At 48.8% G+C, this 20,664-nt stretch overlaps 1 protein-coding gene and 1 long non-coding RNA gene across 4 annotated transcripts in view; one reads left to right on the top strand and one right to left on the bottom strand.

Moving 5' to 3' along the window:
• LOC309521447 (arylacetamide deacetylase-like 4) overlaps positions 1 to 11,982 on the top strand; it is an 85,414-nt gene extending 73,432 nt beyond the window's left edge. The window contains exons 1-4 of one of the 3 annotated variants that reach the window (XM_082203951.1): positions 4,288 to 4,495; positions 7,078 to 7,221; positions 9,616 to 9,679; positions 11,183 to 11,982. In XM_082203951.1, the coding sequence (XP_082060077.1) occupies positions 7,095 to 7,221; positions 9,616 to 9,679; positions 11,183 to 11,957 (966 nt within the window). In that variant the 5' untranslated portion in view covers positions 4,288 to 4,495; positions 7,078 to 7,094 and the 3' untranslated portion in view covers positions 11,958 to 11,982. Of the gene's footprint in view, positions 1 to 4,287; positions 4,496 to 7,004; positions 7,222 to 9,615; positions 9,680 to 11,182 lie in introns of those variants that run through there. The other 2 variants (XM_082203948.1, XM_082203950.1) reach the window with 2 other exon arrangements.
• The window catches only part of LOC309521471, a 177,863-nt gene that overhangs the window by 148,032 nt on the left and 9,167 nt on the right, over positions 1 to 20,664 (bottom strand). The gene's annotated exons all lie outside the window — the stretch shown is intronic.

The following is a 20,664-nucleotide window of genomic DNA, read 5'->3' as shown; positions in this document are numbered from 1 at the left end:
TTGATCTGAATGACAATCAAAAGGTATAAGAATCAAGGCAGTCCTTTTGTTGGGGTCTCTGACTCCGTGTCATTGCGTGAGCGGGGACCCTGTTGCAACAGTTTTTTGTGTTGTTGTTTTTCTGTTCTTTCAATAAACATCAGGCTTTGCTTTTTCCAAATCCTGGTGTGGTCTCTGTCTTTTCCCGACCTGTAGAGAGCCTTCATTTGCACTCCTTCCAAGGTCCTGCTCCTCCTTCTGAGGCAGGGGCCCCTTGGGGAGGCAATTAAATATTTATTTCACAGGGATGCAGAGGTGTGGATTGATCAAAAATCATATCAAAATAGTTTAAACCCAGTCAACGCAATGCTTTCATTGCTGACACAGATGGCTTACTCTATATTTGTTATTATTCCTCATAGCAATCCCACCTGATCACTACCTCTCTGGATATTTGCACTCCTACCGCGGAGCATGGACATTAGCAGGCAATCTTCAAGGCTGTCTTTTTTGGGTGGTTTCCCCCACCCCCCCGCTTTTGGGGGGAGCTGCCGTGCCTGCATGAGGGGGGGCAGTGGATTGTCGGCCTTGGCCCCCATAGGTGATACTCTGCATTATCACTCCCCACCAACTGTACTGTGTTTTCTACTCACCAAATAACAAACCCATGTGGGAAAAAGACGTGCTCCTTGCCTTTGCTCTGTGTATGGAGATATATTTTTCTTTTCCATCTATTCTTTTTAATGAGTGGTTTTAAGGCAAGGGAAGGCACTTAGGTGTCATGGCCGCCAAGTAGTCTTTAAGTGTTCTTCCCCACCACCACTACTTATGGGTGAGGGGCAGGATTGTGAGGTTTCTCTTTTAGAAGTCCCCAGACCCAGCGGACAATCCATATTACCTTCCCCAAGTGTCACGAGTGGGGCTCCTCAACCATGCTTAGGTATCCCTGCCTTCTGAGGTGTGTCATAGCTGTGATAGCTTTGCCGGTTGCTTCTGCCACCCCAGAACAAGATGGCCGCCCAGGAGGGGACAGGTCAGAACCCAATGGCTTCTTCTCTGACAGGTCCCGGTGTTTTGAGGCAGGGACTTCTCATTCACCCACATGCTACACGTGGATGAGTAATGCTCCTTTCTGTGTCAACTGAGTTTTTCCTTCTTCTCATGGGTAAATCAAGCATTTACAAAGAGGCAAGGGACTCCTTCCCTCATAGTAAATACAGAAGGGGGATTTCCTCTTCACAGAAAGCCCATAAGAGAAAGAGTTGGCACCATCCAGGAGACGTACGAGAAGGAGATCATGGCTACCCAGCATGACCAGTGCTCAAGGATGATGGGAGTTGTAGTTCAAACAGTGGCGTAGCGTGGGTTGTCAGCACCCGGGGCAAGGCAAGTAATTTGCGCCCCCTAACCCGTGGATTTGCGCCCCATAACCCATGGATTTGCGCCCCCTAACTCTAACCCCCAGATGTTGCGCCCGGTGCGGCCGGCCCCCCTGCACCCCCCACACTACGCCACTGAGTTCAAAAACATATAGGGACCCATGGTTGAGACCCAAAGAACACCGAGGGGCCCAAAGTTCTCCTCCCCCAAAACACTGAAATTGAAGAGTGCTAGTAAAACAATCCCCTCTGATTCAAACAAGGCCTGTCACAAGGGAGCTCTTCTTCTGTGCCCTTTCCCCCACAGCAATGTTGGCTTTCCTACCTTGCCCTCATCACCTCCACCCTATGGTGTCATGGCATTAGGTGCTTGAGGACAAATCAACACTGACTACCTTCCATTTGGATTACTGCAACGTGTTATGCAAGGAGTTGAATTTGGAAATGGTCTGGAAACCTGAGTTAGTGCTAATAACGACTGCAGGGACATTGATTGGCACTTGACAGGGGAGTTTAGGCAAATTCACACCAACGAACATTCACCCGCACCCTGTGTGAGGAATGTTAGAAGTGGGTGTGAGATCCTCAAAATCTGAACAAAATAGCTGAAGCAGTAGAGAGTTTATCGATTACAAAATAACATCCTTGCAAGATCAGGTGTCCAAAAGCAGACACACCCAAAAATAGTAAGACCGAAGCTTATATCCCTTATACCCGAGGCAGGTTTCCTCCTGTTTCCCCATTGGCTGGGTATGTGCAGGGTTTACAGCCTATCACGTCCGCCCAATTAAAATACTAAAATCCCCCCCCCTTTGTTGACATATCCCATTATTCTGAATTTGATTACCATTCCTCCTAATTTCTTTCCTCCTTTGGTCTGTGTTCCTATGCTTTTACACATTGACTCAAGCAATAAAGCCACATACTGACAACCCTTAGGCTTAAGCAAGATCTATATTTGCTGAAGCATGCGTCCATTTCAGCTGTCAGCCAACCTGTTTTCGGGCATTCTAACCAAGAGTCATTCTAAAGATAAGCTGTTAAGCAAGTTTATGGTTAGCCTGCACCTTATTACCACATTCCTAAACAAATTGTTTTCTTCTCAGCTGAGAGATTACCGTATTTTTCGCTCTATTGGACGCACCGGACCACAGGACGCACCTAGTTTTTAGAGGGGGAAATCAAGGAAAAAAATATTATCCCCCCCCAGCCCCAAAGAGCAACGGACAGGCTGCATGCAGCCTGTCCACTTCTCCCAGAGCTTCTCGGGGCTGCGCCCCCCCCCCCAGCCCCAAAGAGCAAAGAAGCCAAAACAGCGTGCGGGATCCATAGCCGCGCAACCTCTCCACCCAGGAGCTAAACCTCTCCAGTGCAGCTAAAGAAGACAAGGCAGCAAGCGCGATCCATCCCACTCACTGCCTTGGCTTCTTCTTTAGCCTTGCGCAGCATTTTTAGTCTTGCACAACGGGATGGATTGCGCCCGCTGTCCACCGGGGCTGGACTAGATGACTCCTGGGGTTCCCTTCCAACCCTGCAATTCTATGACCTCGGAAGGTGTTTGGGGTCTCCACCACTGGAGGCTTTTAAGCAGCGGTTGGGGGACCATCTGCCTGGCGTTCTTTAGCTGTGATTCCTACATTGTGAGGGGGCTGGGCTAGATGACCCTTGGGTGGCCCTCCCAACTCTATACAGTCCTACAGTTCTGTGGCAGGAGATCCACAGCCACTTCACACAATGCCCACTCCCAATTTTCATCTGAGAGACATGTGTCTCTCAGTACCCCCCTACCTGCCACACTTCCCCCACCCCACTTAAGCTGAGGGAATTCTTGCCCAGAGAAACTCCCAGCAATCAAGGAGGAGGAATCCGCTGCAGCCGTGAGCAGCGGAGGATCCATGGTCCCCTTCCTTCTCTCCTCCGTAGTTGCTTTGAAGCAGGAAAGTGGGAGAAGAGCTGCTTACACGAGTGTAAGCTGCTCCCCTCCCACATTGCCACTTTAAAGCAATCACGGAGGAGGGAATCCGCTGAAGCCTCCAGCAGCGGAGGATCCATCCTCCGTGGTTGCTTTGAAGGAGGAAAGTGGGAGAGGAGCTGCTTACACAAGTGTAAGCTGCCCCCTCCCACTTTCCTGCTTCAAAGCAACTACGGAGGAGGGAAAGAGGGGACCCATGGATCCTCTTCGCTGCTCGAGGCTGCAGCAGATTCCCTCCTCCCAGGCTCCCTTTGAAGCAGCAAAGTGGGAGAGGAGCTGCTTACACGAGTGTAAGCTGCCCCCCTCCCACTTTCCTGCTTCAAAGCAACCACGGAGGAGGGAAAGAGGGGACCCATGGATCCTCTTCGCTGCTCGAGGCTGCAGCAGATTCCCTCCTCCCGGGCTCCCTTTGAAGCAGCAAAGTGGGAGAGGAGCTGCTTACACGAGTGTAAACTGCCCCCCTCCCACATTGCCGCTTCAAAGGTAGCCCGGGAGGAGGGAATCTGCTGCAGCTTCCCCCACCTCCGGCAGAAGCCGCGCGCTCTTTAAAGGGGCTGTGCGGCTTCTCCTGGCTTTTCTGGGAGGTGGGGGGATTCCCCCACCTCGTAGAAAAGCCCGCAGGAGCCGCGCAGCCTTTAAAGAGGGTGCCGCTCTTGGGGGCTTTTCCCCCAGGAGGGAGAAGGGACTGCTGCAGCCAGTCAGTCCCTTCTCCCTCCTAGAGAAAAGCCTGCAAGAGCGCACGAAGCTTGTGTGCGGCTCTTGAGGGCTTTTCCCGCCTGCCTTCCCCCCCTGCATTCGCTCCATAGGACGCACACACATTTCCCCTTGCTTTTTAGGAGGGAAAAAGTGTGTCCTATGGTGCGAAAAATACGGTAAGTGGGTTGGCCGAGGATGTTCTCTTGCAGGTGACACAGAGTGTTCTTGTATAAAAGCCACCAGCATTGCCTAAGGCAAAGTCCTTGGCTCTGTGCCTCTGAGTTGAAGGGAAATGACATTTGGTGGAACTTTGTGGATGCTGATATTATATACGACTATTTTCATTCATTTCTTGCTGTTAGTGTGGGGAGTTTCTTATACTCTTGCCAGGACCCACGTGCCTCGAGGAATCACCCATCCTGCACCATTGATACTTTTAAATCTCTTAGTGGGATATGGATTTGTACTGGTAAGTTTATTTTACATATGTTACAGGGATGAAGCGACACCTCTATAAAAAGGGCTGCAACATTTGAAATAGTTTAGAGAAAAGGCAAGTAAGAGGCGACATGATAGAAATGCTTAAGATTATGGAGGAAATAGAGAGAGAAAGGTTTTCCTCCGTCTCTCATGACACTAGAACTTGTAGACAACCCAATGAAGCTGAATGTTGGAAGATTCAGGACAGATAGAAGAAAGGACTTCTTCACACATAATATGTTCAATCCATGGAAGTCACTCTCACAAGAGGCAGTGATGGCTGCCAAGTTGAATAGCTTCCAACGAGAAATAGAGAAATTCCCGGAGGCAATAGCTATGGATGCTTATTAAGCAGCTCTGGCTCTAGAGATGGAGGCAGCAATGCTTCTGAACACCAGTTGCTGGAAAACACCGGAGGGGAGAGGGCTCCTGTGCTTGGGTCCGGGTTTGTGGGTTTCCCATTGGGGCAGCTGGTTGACAACTGCGAGATGCCGGACTAGATGGGCCATTGTCCTAATCCAGCAGGCTCTGCTTTGAGGCGTTCCCAAAGGAAAGGAAGGATTGAACTCTGGTTATGAAAATACACACAGAGGCTTGAAACCAGCAAGACTGGTTGCGGTTGTGAGTCCTAGCAAGCAGTATTCAGCTGCATACAACCCACAATAGTGCAAACATATCTATAGCCTCCTCCATGAATTGGCCTAATCTATGATTAGATGGGCTCAAGATCTTGGCCATAATACAGAGATGTCCCAGTGGGGAAACTTTTGGAGGGTTGAGGCATTCACAAACTAAAGGAAGGATTGAACTCTGATTAATAAGAATACACACAGAGGCTTGAACCAGCAAGACTCTGGGAAGGGTGTGTATAATAATCTCTGTCTCTCTGTGTCTCCAGCCCCCTCGGCCCCAGGTCGTTTTATTCACAAAAGAACTTTTGTCACCATGTTCGTAAGAACCAATCAGATTTCCTCTGAGCATTTCAACAAACCCCACGTGGGGACAAAGTTAACCTACAAAAACTAATTACCGTAAGCATGCATATTTCTGGTGTAAACAAAACATAACTACAAAGGAGTGCATCCAGCAACCCCGGAAGTCACAAACAAGCAATAAGAAGGAGGCCAGGAGGACAGGGATCAATATCACCTTCATGTGAGATCTGTTTCCTGGCCCTAAGATTAACATCCTAAGATTAACATATCAGAAAAGCTACATCAAAAGAACCTGCCCACTATCTTTCACAGCCCAGGATACATGCCTGGCATAGCTGTCAACTTTCAGATTTGAAAGTAAGGGATCAGCAGCCTCGAAAATAAGGGATCAGCAGCCAGAATAAGGGATCACAGGTCCCAAAGTAAAGAGCTCAGCTAAACTGTAGGTGGGATTTTGCCCTTGCAAACAATCGTGGCACCCTCTTTTCATGTTTCAGTCATTTTGCTTCAGTCTCTTGTAATGTGCTGCCACCCAGTGGCCTTCCTGGCAAATTGCATCAGGTAATTCAGAGGTGGATCCCAACATAACCTTTCCTTTCTTCTCATTGTGTCCCGCTGACCGTTGCTTGGTAAGTGCTGCAGTTACTTTCCATAAGCAGATCTTTCTCCTTTCCCCAGACCAGCTCCATCAGGGCTATTGCTCACTTCCAAGCCTCAATATTACACACCGTCACCTCTCTGCTGGGAAGCACTGAGGAAAGGCGAGTCCCCAGGCAACACGGCCGATTTAATCGGCACAAGGCATGCAAACTCCACCCCCCAGTCGTTCTTAGACTCCTTATTGGGTGAGCAACGCAGCCAAGCAACACAGTTGGAGCCTCCCTCCTCCCTGGCCGGCAGGGAGGGAGGGAGAGGAGCTGCTTCCTTTGAAACCCGAGAAATTTATGGGACATCATCAATCCAGGACAGCAGCGGGAAACGGTGCTGGGATAAGGGAGTTTCCCGCCAAATAAGGGACGGTTGACAGCTGTGATGCCTGGCAAAGCAACTGGCAGCTGGGCTGTGTATGCAAGCAGAGAGAAATGGACAGTAGAGGAAATGGCCAGAAATGCAGAGGGTTGTGGGATTTGATCAGAAATTACTGTCAATGAATTAAACCCAATCAACACCATGCTTTCACAGCTGACACAATGGCTTGATGCATATTTTATAATTCCTCATAGTAATCCCATCTGATCCCCACACTCTGGATGTTTGCACTCCTACACTGCTTAGGTTCTTATGCACTCCAGTGGATTTATCCTGAGTAGTACTAGCACTGAATACCCCCAATTTGTGTTGCATCTTAAGGTTTGAAATAACAGGAAGCGTACAAGGAAAGGGGAGTGGGCAGGGGCTTCACTTCTGGGCTGCTCAAAGAGAATAAGTTTCCATCCCAAGAGGAAGGAAAGGATAAACAGCACGGTCATCTCCCATGCACGGTTTCTGTTCCATAGGCAATACATATATGCAATACATATATCTAATGCTGATTTAAAATGCTAAATGTTTTGGTTTAAACAGGGAGGAATTCTGGAAAAACTGGGCATCTTCCATAGATATTCCATACTCAGGATCCTAAACCTATTAATTCCAGAAGTGAAGGACCCAAAAATGATCACAAGGGACCTGGTTTTTGATGGGGTGCCTGTGAGGCTGTACTGCCCCAAGACATCACCTGCTGGGAACAGGAAAGGAATCATATTTCTTCATGGAGGGGTTGCACTATTTGCAAGCATCCGTAAGTTCTTTGAAAAGTTTTTGAAATGCTTCACTTTGTTGTTTGTGGAGAATTTGGGGTGATACTTTAATGTAAAGGTCATGAAATGTTTGCTATGAAGGGGTGGGGTGGTTTGTGCTGCCTCCGGGTATTTATTTTTATCTTTATGAATACTGCTACAAAAGTTGGGTACCACCTCTCTGCCAAACCAGTAGGATGGGATGATGAGAATTGTAGTTTAAGAACAGTTGGAGACCCAAGCTTGGGAAACACCGCTCTAAAGACACTCTTTTCCTGAAAACTCAAACACACACCCCCCCCCCCATTGCCATGAGTCTGACAACCTCTTTCTGCTCAGGCCCAAGAATTCCTCGCATATGTGCCACCAACCCCTTTTGTCAAGTTAAGGCCTCTATCCAATTGAGGCACTGACTTGGAAAGTGTTTTTTTCCGCTGGCCTCCAATCTTCCCTTCAATACTCCAAATCAGGTATAGGCAAACTCCGGCCCTCCGGATGTTTGGGACTACAATTCCCATATCCCTAGCTAACAGGACCAGTGATCAGGGAGGATGGGAATTGTAGTCCCAAACATCTGGAGGGCCGGAGTTTGCCTATGCCTGCTCCAAATAATAATCAAAATCCTACCACTTATTAATTTCTAAGGTTTAGGGTGGTCTCCCCCCAAATCTATAACAATATAAAGAATAACAACAAACAATGTCAATAACCTGTGCCTACACACAGTTTAAAAGGCCATCTATTGGTTAATTAGCCAAAGGCACTTGATGATATGAAACGAAGGTGCCAGGTGGGTCTCCCGGGGGAGAGCATTCCACAAACGGGGAGCCACAACAGTTCTGGGCTTGGGCCCAGAAACAAATTGGCAGCCAATGCAGTCACACCAGGATTGGCATTATATGCCCAAACCACGGTGGGCAACCTGGCTGCTGAATTCTGCACCGGCTGAAGTTTCTGAACTGTAGGCAGCTTAACATGGCAGGATGGGATTGTGTGGCTAACACCCCAGAGGACAGGATCACACTTCAAAACGACCTTGACAGATTAGAGAACTGGGCAAAAACAAACAAGATGCATTTTAACAGGGAGAAATGTAAAGTATTTCACTTGGGCAAAAAAAATGAGAGGCACAAATACAAGATGGGTGACACCTGGCTTGAGAGCAGTACATGTGAAAAGGATCTAGGAGTCTTGGTTGACCACAAACTTGACATGAGCCAACAGTGTGAAGCGGCAGCTAAAAAAGCCAATGCAATTCTGGGCTGCATCAATAGGAGTATAGCATCTAGATCAAGGGAAGTAATAGTGCCACTGTATTCTGCTCTGGTCAGACCACACCTGGAGTACTGTGTCCAGTTCTGGGCACCACAATTCAAGAAGGACACTGACAAACTGGAACGTGTCCAGAGGAGGGCAACCAAAATGGTCAAAGGCCTGGAAACGATGCCTTATGAGGAACGGCTAAGGGAGCTGGGCATGTTTAGCCTGGAGAAGAGGAGGTTAAGGGGTGATATGATAGCCATGTTCAAATATATAAAAGGATGTCACATAGAGGAGGGAGAAAGGTTGTTTTCTGCTGCTCCAGAGAAGCGGACACGGAGCAATGGATCCAAACTACAAGAAAGAAGATTCCACCTAAACATTCGGAAGAACTTCCTGACAGTAAGAGCTGTTCGACAGTGGAATTTGCTGCCAAGGAGTGTGGTGGAGTCTCCTACTTTGGAGGTCTTTAAGCAGAGGCTTGACAACCATATGTCAGGAGTGCTCTGATGGTGTTTCCTGCTTGGCAGGGGGTTGGACTCGATGGCCCTTGTGGTCTCTTCCAACTCTATGATTCTATGATTCTATAAAACAGGGCTGAGCCTTCCTGTTCCAGAGATGTCTGGTTCTGTATTAATTCCTAATGTGAAGGTCAATGAAAAATGCCAAAGAATGTATTTGTGCTTCATACTTCAATGGACTTCTATGAAAGGTCTTCCAGAAATGGTCAGAATTAATTTGAAAGAAGTCCAAAAATGTGGTCTGAGGTTTGTTTGGTCCTGTTCTGACTTATTCACGTATTTACACGTTCATTCTGCATGGAGGGAGTCCATGGTCATCTCAAGGAGGGCTTGTTCCCACAGCTGTGCATCACTGGAGTCAAAGGCATCTTTCCCAGCCAGCCTTTCGCTAGCCAGTCCAAAATGGATCCCAGTCTTCGTTCTTCCTAGCACACCTTGCTTTAAAAGTATGGGTTTTTTGGTTCTCTTCTGAGTTTTACCCATTGAAACTGCTGATCAGGAGGGAACAAAATGTACATAATGGTTTTCAACTAGTGATGCCCCATTTATAAAGGGTTCAGTTCAACTTAGTTGTTGCCAAAGGAGACTCGTTAAAGGTTATGTGCCTTTTCCCAGGAACGTCTGCAAGGATCTGCCATTCGCTTGCCCACGGAACCAACTCAGTGGTTATGTGTGTTGAGTAAGTATCTTCACGCTTCAGTTTCTAACCCTTCCACATGAGCCCAGAAAACAGCTGATTTTGCCAACATCATGAATTTGCCAACCTTTGGAATGGGTGTTCACCTTTGTATTTTGATTTTTATGCCTTTGGACCCAATCCCTCTGGCTTTAAGCATAAGAAGCTGGATCAGGCCAAAGGGGGCCCAACATCCTGTTCTCACGGTGGCCAACCAAATATCCCAATGAAAAGCCCACAAGCTGGACCCAGACACAGGAGCACTACTCCCAGTTGCAATGTACATCATCTGGTATTCAGAAGCATTACTGCCTGTGATAGTGGAGATGGCCCATCCGCCTTGTGACTAGTATTCATGGATAACCTTATCCACCATGAGAGGCTGATGTGGCTTCTCAATCTATGCCAGTTCTATCTGTTGCGATTATCTCTATCCTGCCTTTCAGGACAAAACTCCTTCCAAGGCATCATTTAAGGAACATTAAACTACTTTTACATAAAACTCGATAAATGTTTTTGTCCCTCTCTCTTAACTCTAGAACATGTGGCCATTCAATGAAGCTGAATGCTAGAAGATTCACCTAAAAGAAAGTACTTCTTTACACAGTGTGTAGTTAAGCTGTGGAACTCGTTCCCTCAGGAGGCAATGATGGCCTCCAACTTGGGTGGCTTTAAAAGAGGATTAAACAAATGCACACGGTATAAGACTACCAGTGGCTACTAGCCATGATGGCTATTGCCTGCCTTTGCAGGTGGAGACAGTGTCCTTCTGAATGCCAGTTGCTGGAAGCTGTGGGAGGGAAGAGTACCACAGGACTCATGTTCTGATTGTGAGTTTCTCCAATGATTGACCACTGGCCACTGAGAACAGGATGTGAACTAGCATTATATTATCATGGAAAACCTCAGGCACTGGGGCTCAATGCTCCACTCCAGGCCTCTTCAGTTCTCCCTGAAGAGCCAGTGTGGTGTAGTGGTTAAGAGTGGTGGACTCGTAATCTGGTGAACCGGGTTCGATTCCCTGCTCATCCACTTGCAGCTGCTGGGTGACCTTGGGCTAGTCACACTTCTCTGAAGTCTCTCAGCTTCACTCACCTCACAGAGTGTTTGTTGTGGAGGAGGAAGGGAAAGGAGAATGTTAGCCGCTTTGAGACTCCTTAGGGTAGTGATAAAGCAGGATATCAAATCCAAACTCCTCTTCTTCCCTCTGAAATCACCGCAGACCCCCACCTCTGCACCATTGCCCCTCTTTTTCACCCTCCTTGAGTGGCATCTGCCTGACCAGAATTTGTCTTGCTTGCGTGAAGGCAGGGGTGCCAACCTGAGTAAATATCCCCCCCCCCCGGTAAGTCCCATATCGCATAAATGATCACATGACGTGGAGCACATAACCATTTGAATGGAAATGCCAGTATACTTAGGGGGACCAGTCTCCTTGGGGGTGCTGAAGGTACCTCAGCCCCAAGTATGATGTCAAATGTTGATTATATCTTGTTTTTTCTTTAGATTTCGTTTAGCTCCTAAGCATCCGTATCCAGTCCCTGTACTGGACTGTTTAACTGCTGTAATACATTTTATGAAAAATGCAAAAGAATACGGAGTGGACCCCAGCCGCATTGCCATTGTTGGGGAGAGTAGTGGAGGCACTTTTGCTGCAGCCATTTGTCAAGAACTGGTGACCAGAGAGGACCTCCCAAGAGTGCGAGCTCAGGTCCTCATTTACCCATTCCTCCAAGGAATGGACTTCAATTTGCCCTCCTATCTGCAAAACCAATCAGTTCCTCCCTTGTTCAGGAAACGAGGGGTTAAATTGGGTATGACATATCTCACTGGGAAGACAATGAATGTAGATGGAGTTCTGAAAGGCGCCCATGTCCCTCCTGATTTGAGGGAGAAATATCAAAAATGGATAAGTGCTGATAACATTCCAGAAGAATTTAAAGCTAGGGCCTGTGTTCCTGTAGAACCTGCTCCATTTTCAGAAGAACTTTATGAACAAGTTAAAAGAGGTTATGAGACAATGTTTGCCCCCCTTCACGCAGAGGATGACATAATCCATCAGCTCCCAGAGGCTTTCATTCTAACCTGTGAATATGATGTTCTCCGGGATGATGGGCTGTTGTACAAGAAGCGGCTAGAGGACCACGGTGTACCAGTGACATGGTATCATGTTCAAGATGGATTTCATGGAATAATGGCCATGGCTGGTTTGCAGGCAATTGAATTTCCAAGCACACAGAAATGTTTGCAGAGTGTAATACAGTTCTTAAAAGGTTTATAGAAATGAATGACATTCTTTGTCTTCCTATGGCAGCCTTCCCCTTCTGTGGAGGGATATATAGTTCCTCATTGTGCCAATCCTGAAGTAAAAAGAAAAACTCTGATCAAAAATTCCACTCTGTTTAATTTATTAAAATCACCATGGGCTCTATGAATACATAAGCAAAGCCCTACTGGATCAAGCCATTGGCTCACTTCACGCAGCATCGTGTTCTCTTTATGTTACTGTAATGGGTTTAGGGGTTGCTCGTGAGTAAGTTGCCGCCACTCCTGGCTAGGTTACCTGGTTAACCCTTTCTGACTGAGCAGCCTCCAGCATCGTGACTGTCTCAGTCGCTGGCAGAATCTGTCAGTGGGCATTTCTTAAACGTCTTCCAGCACAAAAGTTCCTTGACGCCAAGTCTCCTCCTACTCTCCCTGCGCGGAAGCCTTCTGCGCAGGGAGGGTGTGGGCAGTGGAGTACCCGTACTCTCTCCGCTGGTCTCCGGCGAGGAGTCTTGGAGCCTCCTCCCCGATTCCCCCATCTTCCCCCCTTCTCTACTGGTGTTATGCTGATTTCCTTCCCCAGCAGACGGGCTCCCTCTCTCCCTACTGGGACCCTCTCCGCCATCCCTTTGGAGCCTTCCCTCCGCTTCCAGCTCCGATGGCAGTTCCCTGACATCCATTTCCCCCCCCCAGGACCCCCCCACCCTCGGCCCGACCTTCTGATCCAACCTCATCCCTTTCCTCGGCCGATGATGCGGGGAAACCCCTGAAGGAGCTGTCGCCATCCTCTGAGGATTCAAAACCCGCTTCCCACCCACTTCGAACTCTTGCCGCGGGGTGGGCCTCCCAGTCTGATTCTTCTCCCTCTGACATTTCCCCTCCTTCCTCTTCAGAGGCAGGAACACCCACAAATTCCTCCTCGTCGTCTGTGGTATCAAATTCTTCCTCCCAGAATCTCGCTAGTGGTTTTGGTTTGTCTGGGAACAGGCTGTGGAATTCTTCCACTAGATACCCATCATTGACTGCCTCCGCGGGGACCCAAGTGTTTTCTGACTCTGGTTCTCCTTCCCAAGCCACTATATACTCCACCTGGCGCCTTCGCCACCTTGAATCGAGTATTTCCGTGGCTTGGTTGTGGAGTTCCCTCTCCTCTACCCACGGGTGGGCGGTGACTCCTCCCTCCTGCCCCGGGAATTCCCGCCCCTCCCTGTACGGCGAGAGTAGGGACCTATGGAACACCGGATGTATCTTCATGCTGTCAGGCAACTTGAGCTTGAATGCCACAGGGTTCACCTGCTGTGTTACCTCAAAGGGTCCCAGCCGCCTTGGCTGCAACTTCTTGCACCCTCCCTTTAGGGGCAACCCTTGGGTTGACAACCACACTCGGTCTCCCACCCATATGGCATCCCCCTCCCGATGGTGCTTGTCTGCCTGCCTCTTATAAACTTCCTTGGCCCGCTCCAAGTTCATCTTGAGTTGCTGGTGCAATGCCTCCATTTCTTCCACAAACTGCTCTGCCGCAGGTACACTCCACCCTTCCTCCCCCCTCCCCGGGAAGGCTCTGGGGTGACACCCATAATTGTCCATGAACGGGCTCATGCCCGTGGACACATGTTCAGCATTATTGTACGCAAATTCAGCCAGCGCTAGTTTCTCTACCCAATCGTTCTGTCTCTCACTGACGTAGCAGCATAGGTATTGCTGGAGTATACTTTTCGCTCTTTCTGCTTGCCTGTTGGTTTCCGGGTGTCGCGCCGTCGAGAAGCCCACCTCTACCTGCAGCAAGCTCATGAGCTTCCTCCAGAACCGGGAAGTAAATTGTTTTCCGCGATCTGAGATGACCCTTGAGGGCGCCCCATGAAACCTGAAGATGTGATCCACAAACAACTTGGCTGTCTCCTCTGCTGTCACCGCATGTGAGCAAGCTATGAAATGGCACATCTTCGTCAGTAGATCGACTACTACCATGACTGCTGTCTTTCCCCTGGACTTGGGCAAATCTGTCATAAAATCAATGGACACCACCTCCCAGGGTCTTCCCGGCATGGGTAAGGGTTCCAGTAACCCTGCGGGGGCAGCCCTCTCCCCCTTTGCCCTTTGGCAGCGGTCGCACCCCCGTACATATTCCCGTACATCCTCCCTCACCCTTGGCCACCAGAACTGCCTGGTGACGAGCAGCATGGTTTTGTGCTGTCCAAAGTGCCCAGCTGTGGGGTTGTCGTGGAGTTGTTTGAGTACCTTCCCCCTCAGGGTCTCCCCCAGTACATACAGTGCTCCCTTATAGTACAGCACCCCTTCCTTTTCCTCAAAACCCCCATGGTTTTCTCTTCCGTCTCGGAGTTCCCAGATTTTAGTTTGAGCGAACACGTCGTTTCTAGTAAGCCTGGCCAGTTCTTGTTTCCCAACCAAGGCTCCCCCCCCACACCCATCGGTCCTCGGGGATCACGTGTCATATCTCCGGCGGTCCCTCTCCTTCCATGTACTCCGGCTTCCGGGAGAGAGCATCTGCTCTTACATTTTCATCTCCCGGCACGTATCGGATCTCGAAGGAAAACTTGGAGAACTGTGCCCATCGAATCTGTCTCTGGTTGCGTACTTGTGCGGTCCTCCAGTATTCCAAGTTCTTGTGATCAGTACAAACCTGGATCTTGTGCTGCGCCCCTATTAGCAGATGTCTCCATCGGCGAAACGACACATAGATCGCAAGCAGTTCGCGGTCATACACCATATAGTTCTGCTCCAACTTACTCAGCTTCCTCGAGAAAAAGGCACATGGCTTCCATTCCTGCTTGCACCTCCCTGGCTGCAAAAGAACCGCCCCAATGGCTCTGTCGGATGCGTCGGTCTCTAGCCTCATGGGTTTCTCCAGATCAACGTGTAGGAGCTGCTCTTCCGAAGCGAACGCCTTCTTCAGTCTTTCAAAGGATTGCTGAGCACTTTCTGTCCAGACGAACTTCCTTTTGCTACTGAGACAATCTGTGATGGGCGCCGTTAAGTGGGCGAAGTTCTTGATGAACTTCGTGTCGAAGTTGCTGAACCCTAGGAACCTCTGCACATCCTTCCGGGTTTTGGGGGCTTTCCATTCCAGCACTGCCTGCAGCTTGCTTGGGTCCATAGCCAGTCCCTTGTCTGACAACTTGTACCCCAGAAACTCGACCTCTCTGGTGTGAAATTGGCATTTTTCCAGCTTGACCCACAACTGGTGCTTCTGCAGCCTCTTTAACACTTCCCTGACATCTCTGACATGTTGCTTCTCATTGTCTGAATAGATTAAGACGTCGTCCAAGAAGGCTACGCAGTTCTTGTACAGCAGGGGCCCCAACACGTGGTGCATGAATGCTTGAAAGCAGGCGGAGCCCGATTGTAATCCAAATGGCATGACTAAGTAGTCAAAAGTCCCCAGGGAGGTGAACATGGTGGTCTTCCATTCGTCCCCCTCCCTTACCCTGATCAAATTGTATGCTCCCCTGAGGTCCAGTTTGGTGAAAATTTTCCCCTGCCTCACCCGTGTTAAAATGTCGTCAATCCTGGGCATTGGGAAGGTCACGGGTTCAGATACCAGGCTTAGGGCCCTATAATCTACAACCAGCCTGTGCTGATTAGTCCCTTTTTTGTCCACAAAGAACACCGGACTGCCCCCCACTGCCTTTGATTCTCTTATGAACCCCCTCTTCAGGTTCTTGTCAATAAACTGCCGTAACTCCTGCATCTCCCTGTCCAACATGGCATACAGCTTACCCACTGGCAGCTAAGCCCCTAGGATTAAGTTGATTTGGCAGTCAAAGGGCCTATGGGGGCGGTAGTCTGTCCGCCTCCTTCTCGCTGAAGACTTCCTTTAGGTCAGCGTATGGTGGTGGCACCTCTCCCTTTGTTTCCACCACCAGGCCAGCCACCCTGGCCACTGTCCTTCTTGGGGTTCCCCCCCCAGACAGTATTCCAAACAGTAAGCTGACCCAAAGGTGACTGACCGCTGATGCCATGACACTACTGGATCATGCAGTGCCAGCCAGCTCATTCCCAGTATTATTGGGGGTCCTGCCAGTGTGGCCACGTGAAAGGCAATGGTCTCCGTGTGCCTAGAAACCCTCATTCGCATTGGCGGGGTCTGGTGTGTCACTTCCCCTCCCAGAAGTTCCCTGCCATCGATGGTGGTCACTTGCAAGGGAAAATCCAGGAGTAGCAAGTGTATTTGGTGCTCCAAAGCGAAGTCTCTGCTAAAGAAATTGCAGGAGCTGCCCGAATCCAGCAGCCCCTCAACCTTGACTGGGTGCCCGTTCGGGAGTTCTAGCACCACTGCTATGGCTATCGCTGCCCCTGGGGGGTCAGGCTGGGGCACTTCTATTGGTTGCTGGCCTGGCTGCTGGCCCCTTTGGTTGGCAGCCAGGCACTGTCGTTTCCCTGCGCCTGCCCTTCGTCCCCCTTCTCCTCACAGCCAGCAGCCCCCACCATCCCTTGCCAGGCCTTTCTTTGAGGGCAGACCCTTGCAAAATGTCCCGGCCGTTGGCAGAGGAAACACTTCTTGGTGGTTTTCCAATCTTTCCCCTCCCTCTTGCAACCTTCACTGGAGTTTGAAACCTCGCGCGCGTGCGCGTCATCTATTTTCATTGGCTCAGCCGCCTGGGAAGGCTGTCTTGGTATTTCAGGAATGCGGTAGTCATGGCAACGTTCCCCTCTCACTTCGCGTTTCTCCTCTCTTCCTGCCTCACTCCAATCGCAAGCACAGCCTTGGTCAGCTGATCCATTGACTGCGGGCGGGGCGCGCGGGACAGCTAATCCTTCACCGTTGGGGACAACCCCTCCACAAACAACATTTGAATAGGTTCAGAGTCCAGATCCCACCCGGTACGGTGGATCAACATCGCAAAGCGCGACCAGTAGTCTCTAGCTGACAGGCTCCCCTGCTTGCACCCCATCAGTTCTCGCCGAGTCACACTTTGCTGGACTTCACTTGAATACATCGCATCCATTGCCTGAAAGAATTTCTTAAGGTCCTTCAAGGCATGATTTTGCGTCGCCATAAGGGGCCTAATCCATTCCCTTGCCCCATCCTCCAGATGCCCCACAACGTAGGCCACCCGTTGCTCATTGTTAACAAAGTCATCATGCTGCAGTTCCAAAGCGTACTCTATTTCCGTTCGGAACGCATTGTAGTCCTGGGGTTTCCTCCCAAACTTGTGTACCAGCCCCGGTACCTTCCTTGCGATGGGGGTGGGTCTGATCTGAGCATCCTGAGCTCGTCTTTCGTCCAGCCGCGCCGTCAGGAGAGCTACATGCTGTTCCAAATCTCGGTTTCTCTCTACCAGACCTTGCACTGCAGCTGCTTGCTCTGTCTCTCCGGCTCCTCCGGTCTGGCTCATGGTGCTGCCTCTCTGGAGCTACGCACAAGCAACGTAGGTGACTGACGGATTGCTGTAATGGGTTTAGGGGTTGCTCGTGCGTAAGTTGCCGCCACTCCTGGCTAGGTTACCTGGTTAACCCTTTCTGACTGAACAGCCTCCAGCATCGTGACTGTCTCAGTCGCTGGCAGAATCTGTCAGTGGGCATATCTTAAACTTCTTCCAGCACAAAAGTTCCTTGACGCCAAGTCTCCTCCTACTCTCCCTGCGTGGAAGTCTTCTGCGCAGGGAGGGTGTGGGCAGTGGAGTACCCGTACTCTCTCCGCTGGTCTCCGGCGAGGAGTCTTGGAGCCTCCGCCCCGATTCCCCCATCTGCCCCCCTTCTCTACTGGTGTTACACTGATTTCCTTCCCCAGCAGACGGGCTCCCTCTCTCCCTACTGGGACCCTCTCCGCCATCCCTTTGGAGCCTTCCCTCCGCTTCCAGCTCCGATGGCAGTTCCCTGACAGTTACATATTTTTAAAATTAATTTTCATACAATTTAACAAATTCAATTCAGTTTCAATACAATATTCCCTTAACATTTTGACTCCTCATCCTTCCTTCCATGATGTTTCTGTTCAAATCCTTTGTCTACTAAATGTAATACTCATTTCTATAACAAATATCCAACATTAGATTCCTTTAGCATTCTCCTTCCTTTGCTTATATTTCCAGTCCTGCCTGTGTTTTCATTTGACTATAATATTTTCTCAGATATTCTGAAAAGGATCTCCACTCCTCCACAAGCATTTTGTCCTTTGGGTTTCTTATTTTCGCCTTCTCCATATAGTTCAATAGTTTTAAAGTCCACTCCTCTTTTGTTGGAACTTCTTCATCACTTTTTTATATTGATTTTCCAGATTTTAACCCAATTATAAAAAATATAACAAATTAATACAATTCTGTGTAAGTGACTTCCTGTGTGCCATCCTCGATCCGTCCTTATCTTCCAATGTTACTGACTGCGTTTACATACTCTTATTGAAGTAAATAGTATAACAGACCCTGAGGATTGCCACACCCCTTGTTACTGGTTTGGGAGTCTTCTATTTCTAGAAGATCTCTCTTTTTAAAAAAAATAATGTTTATTACTTTTAAAAATTACAGAAAAGGAAAAGAAAAGAAACAAAAGAGAAAGAACAAAGAAAGGAAAAAAGAACAATACAATACAATATATAACAATACAAAACACAACCTAATCACATTAAACTAAACTAAACAAAACCCTAACCCTAAACAAAACAAAACAATAAGCATTTAAAAACATAAATCACACCCTTTCCATACTCTATTTTTCATTCCCTTGTTTCCTCTACTTCCTCTCACCTCCTTTTTTGTATTCCACTTCTATTAATTGTTTCAGCAAACCCTTTCCATCTTTCTCTATTTTCTGTCTTATTATAAATATCTTAACATATTTTTTTATCATTAAAAACTAAATATATATCCTTAACTCCTTATAACATTTCTACTAAGGCCATAAAATTTCTTTCCACCGTTTTTCTATCATTCATTCATTTTGCAATATTTCTATATATAAACTTTAAAATCTCTAATCTTCATCCATCATCTCCTCTCCCTGGTTTCGGGTTCTGCCAGTCCTTTCCGTCAAATCCATATAGTCCATCAAACTGGAGATCTTATGTCTGAGGCTCTTAAGTCTTTTTCCAGGTCCCTTCTGCAGGTCTTCTTCATAGTGCCAAAAAGCAAATCTCGGGAAAACTCCAACCTAGCAATACCGTATTTTTCGCTCTATAGGACGCACTTTTCCCCCTTCAAAAATGAAGGGGAAATGTTTGTGCGTCCTATGGAGCGAAGAAGCCATAGCCCCGTGACCCTCTCCCGGCTGGAGAGGTGGCGCGCGGCTATGGCAGGAGCCTCTTTAACCGCACACCACTTCTCCAGCCGGGAGAGGGTTGCGGGGGGCTTCTTTAGCTAAACAAGCCCCCGAGACCCTCTCCCGGCTGGAGAGGTGACGGGCAGTTTTTGCAGGAGCCTCTATAGCCGCACGTCACCTCTCCAGCCGGGAGAGAGAGAGCGCGGCTAAAGCAGCCCCCCGCAACCCTCTCCTAGCTGGAGAGGTGACGCGCGGCTATGGCAGGAGCCTCTATAGCTGCGTGTCACCTCTCCAGCCGGGAGAGCGCGCGCACGGCTAAAGCAGCCCCCCACGACCCTCTCCCAGCTGGAGAGGTGATGCGCGACTATGGCAGTAGGGCAGAAGTCTCTTTAGCCGTGCACCACCTCTCCGGCAGGGAGAGCGTGCGGGGGGGCATGGCAGGAGCCTCTCCGCTGCGCGCCTTTCTCCGCTCCCCGACCTGCTCTTTGGGGCTGGTGGTGAGCTTCCCCCTGCCAGCCCCAAAGAGCATGTTGAAAGGAACCTGAAGCCTGGAGAGCGAGAGGGGTCGGTGGGCACCGACCCCTTTAGCTCTCCAGACTTCCAAGGTAGCCGCCTGAACGGCACCTTGTTTTAGAGGGGGAAAACAAGAGGGGGGAAATTCTCCCCCTCTCTGCGCAGCGCCTCCTGCCGCTTTGCTGAAGGGGTGCTGGGCAGAGAGGGGGAGAATTTTTTTTTCTTGTTTCCCCCCCTCTAAAACAAGGTGCGTCCTATTGTCCGGTGCGTCCTATAGAGCGAAAAATACGGTACTTTTATTCCTTCCGGACAACTCAGCCAAATTTCCATAGTTAAAGCTGAGGTCTATAAGATGTTTCATGACATGTTTCAATATTCCTCCAAATCCCAAGGCCCCCAAAACTCGTCTCCTCCAAACCCAAGTCCATGTCCCAAAAGTCAGTTAATCCCTGCATAGAAGGATCTTTCCAACTTTCCTTCTTCCGTCCAAGCCGGGATCCAATCTTAAAAATCTGGCCTTTTCCAGATTCAATCGTAAAAGGCCTCAACTTATAGTCCTCAATTTGCTTCTGTATGGCTGAAGATCCCACTTGTATTACTTTAGGCTCAGCCACCACAGCTTTCTCTTTCTCCTCCGCAATCTGTCCAACCAAAGTAATTTCTTGTGCCAAGTCCTGAATTGTTCCTGTATTGATGCTCACTTTTTGACTCCAATTAGTTACTTTTTGGTCCAAATTGTCAATTTTAAAAGAAGTGTCATCTGTCTTCTTATGGAGCTGTTCCAGCACAATTCAGACCATAAAAATAGTTTCACTTTCCAGTTACTTTTCCTCTTTTTTAAACGCAGAAGAGGACAATGGAAACAGTATCTTTCTCTTATATAACTAGTTGTCAAAAATGTTCTGTTCACAGTCAATGAACTCTTCCAAAATTTCCCTTTTTCTGGCAGCCCTTTTCCAGGTTCGGAGCAGTGATAATTTGATTTTTCACTCCCT

Source organism: Podarcis vaucheri (genome assembly GCF_965113315.1).
Source record: "Podarcis vaucheri genome assembly, chromosome: 16".
Taxonomy (NCBI): Eukaryota; Metazoa; Chordata; class Lepidosauria; order Squamata; family Lacertidae; genus Podarcis; species Podarcis vaucheri.
Note: the sequence above shows the minus strand (reverse complement) of the source record. Positions and strands in the feature narration are given on the sequence as shown.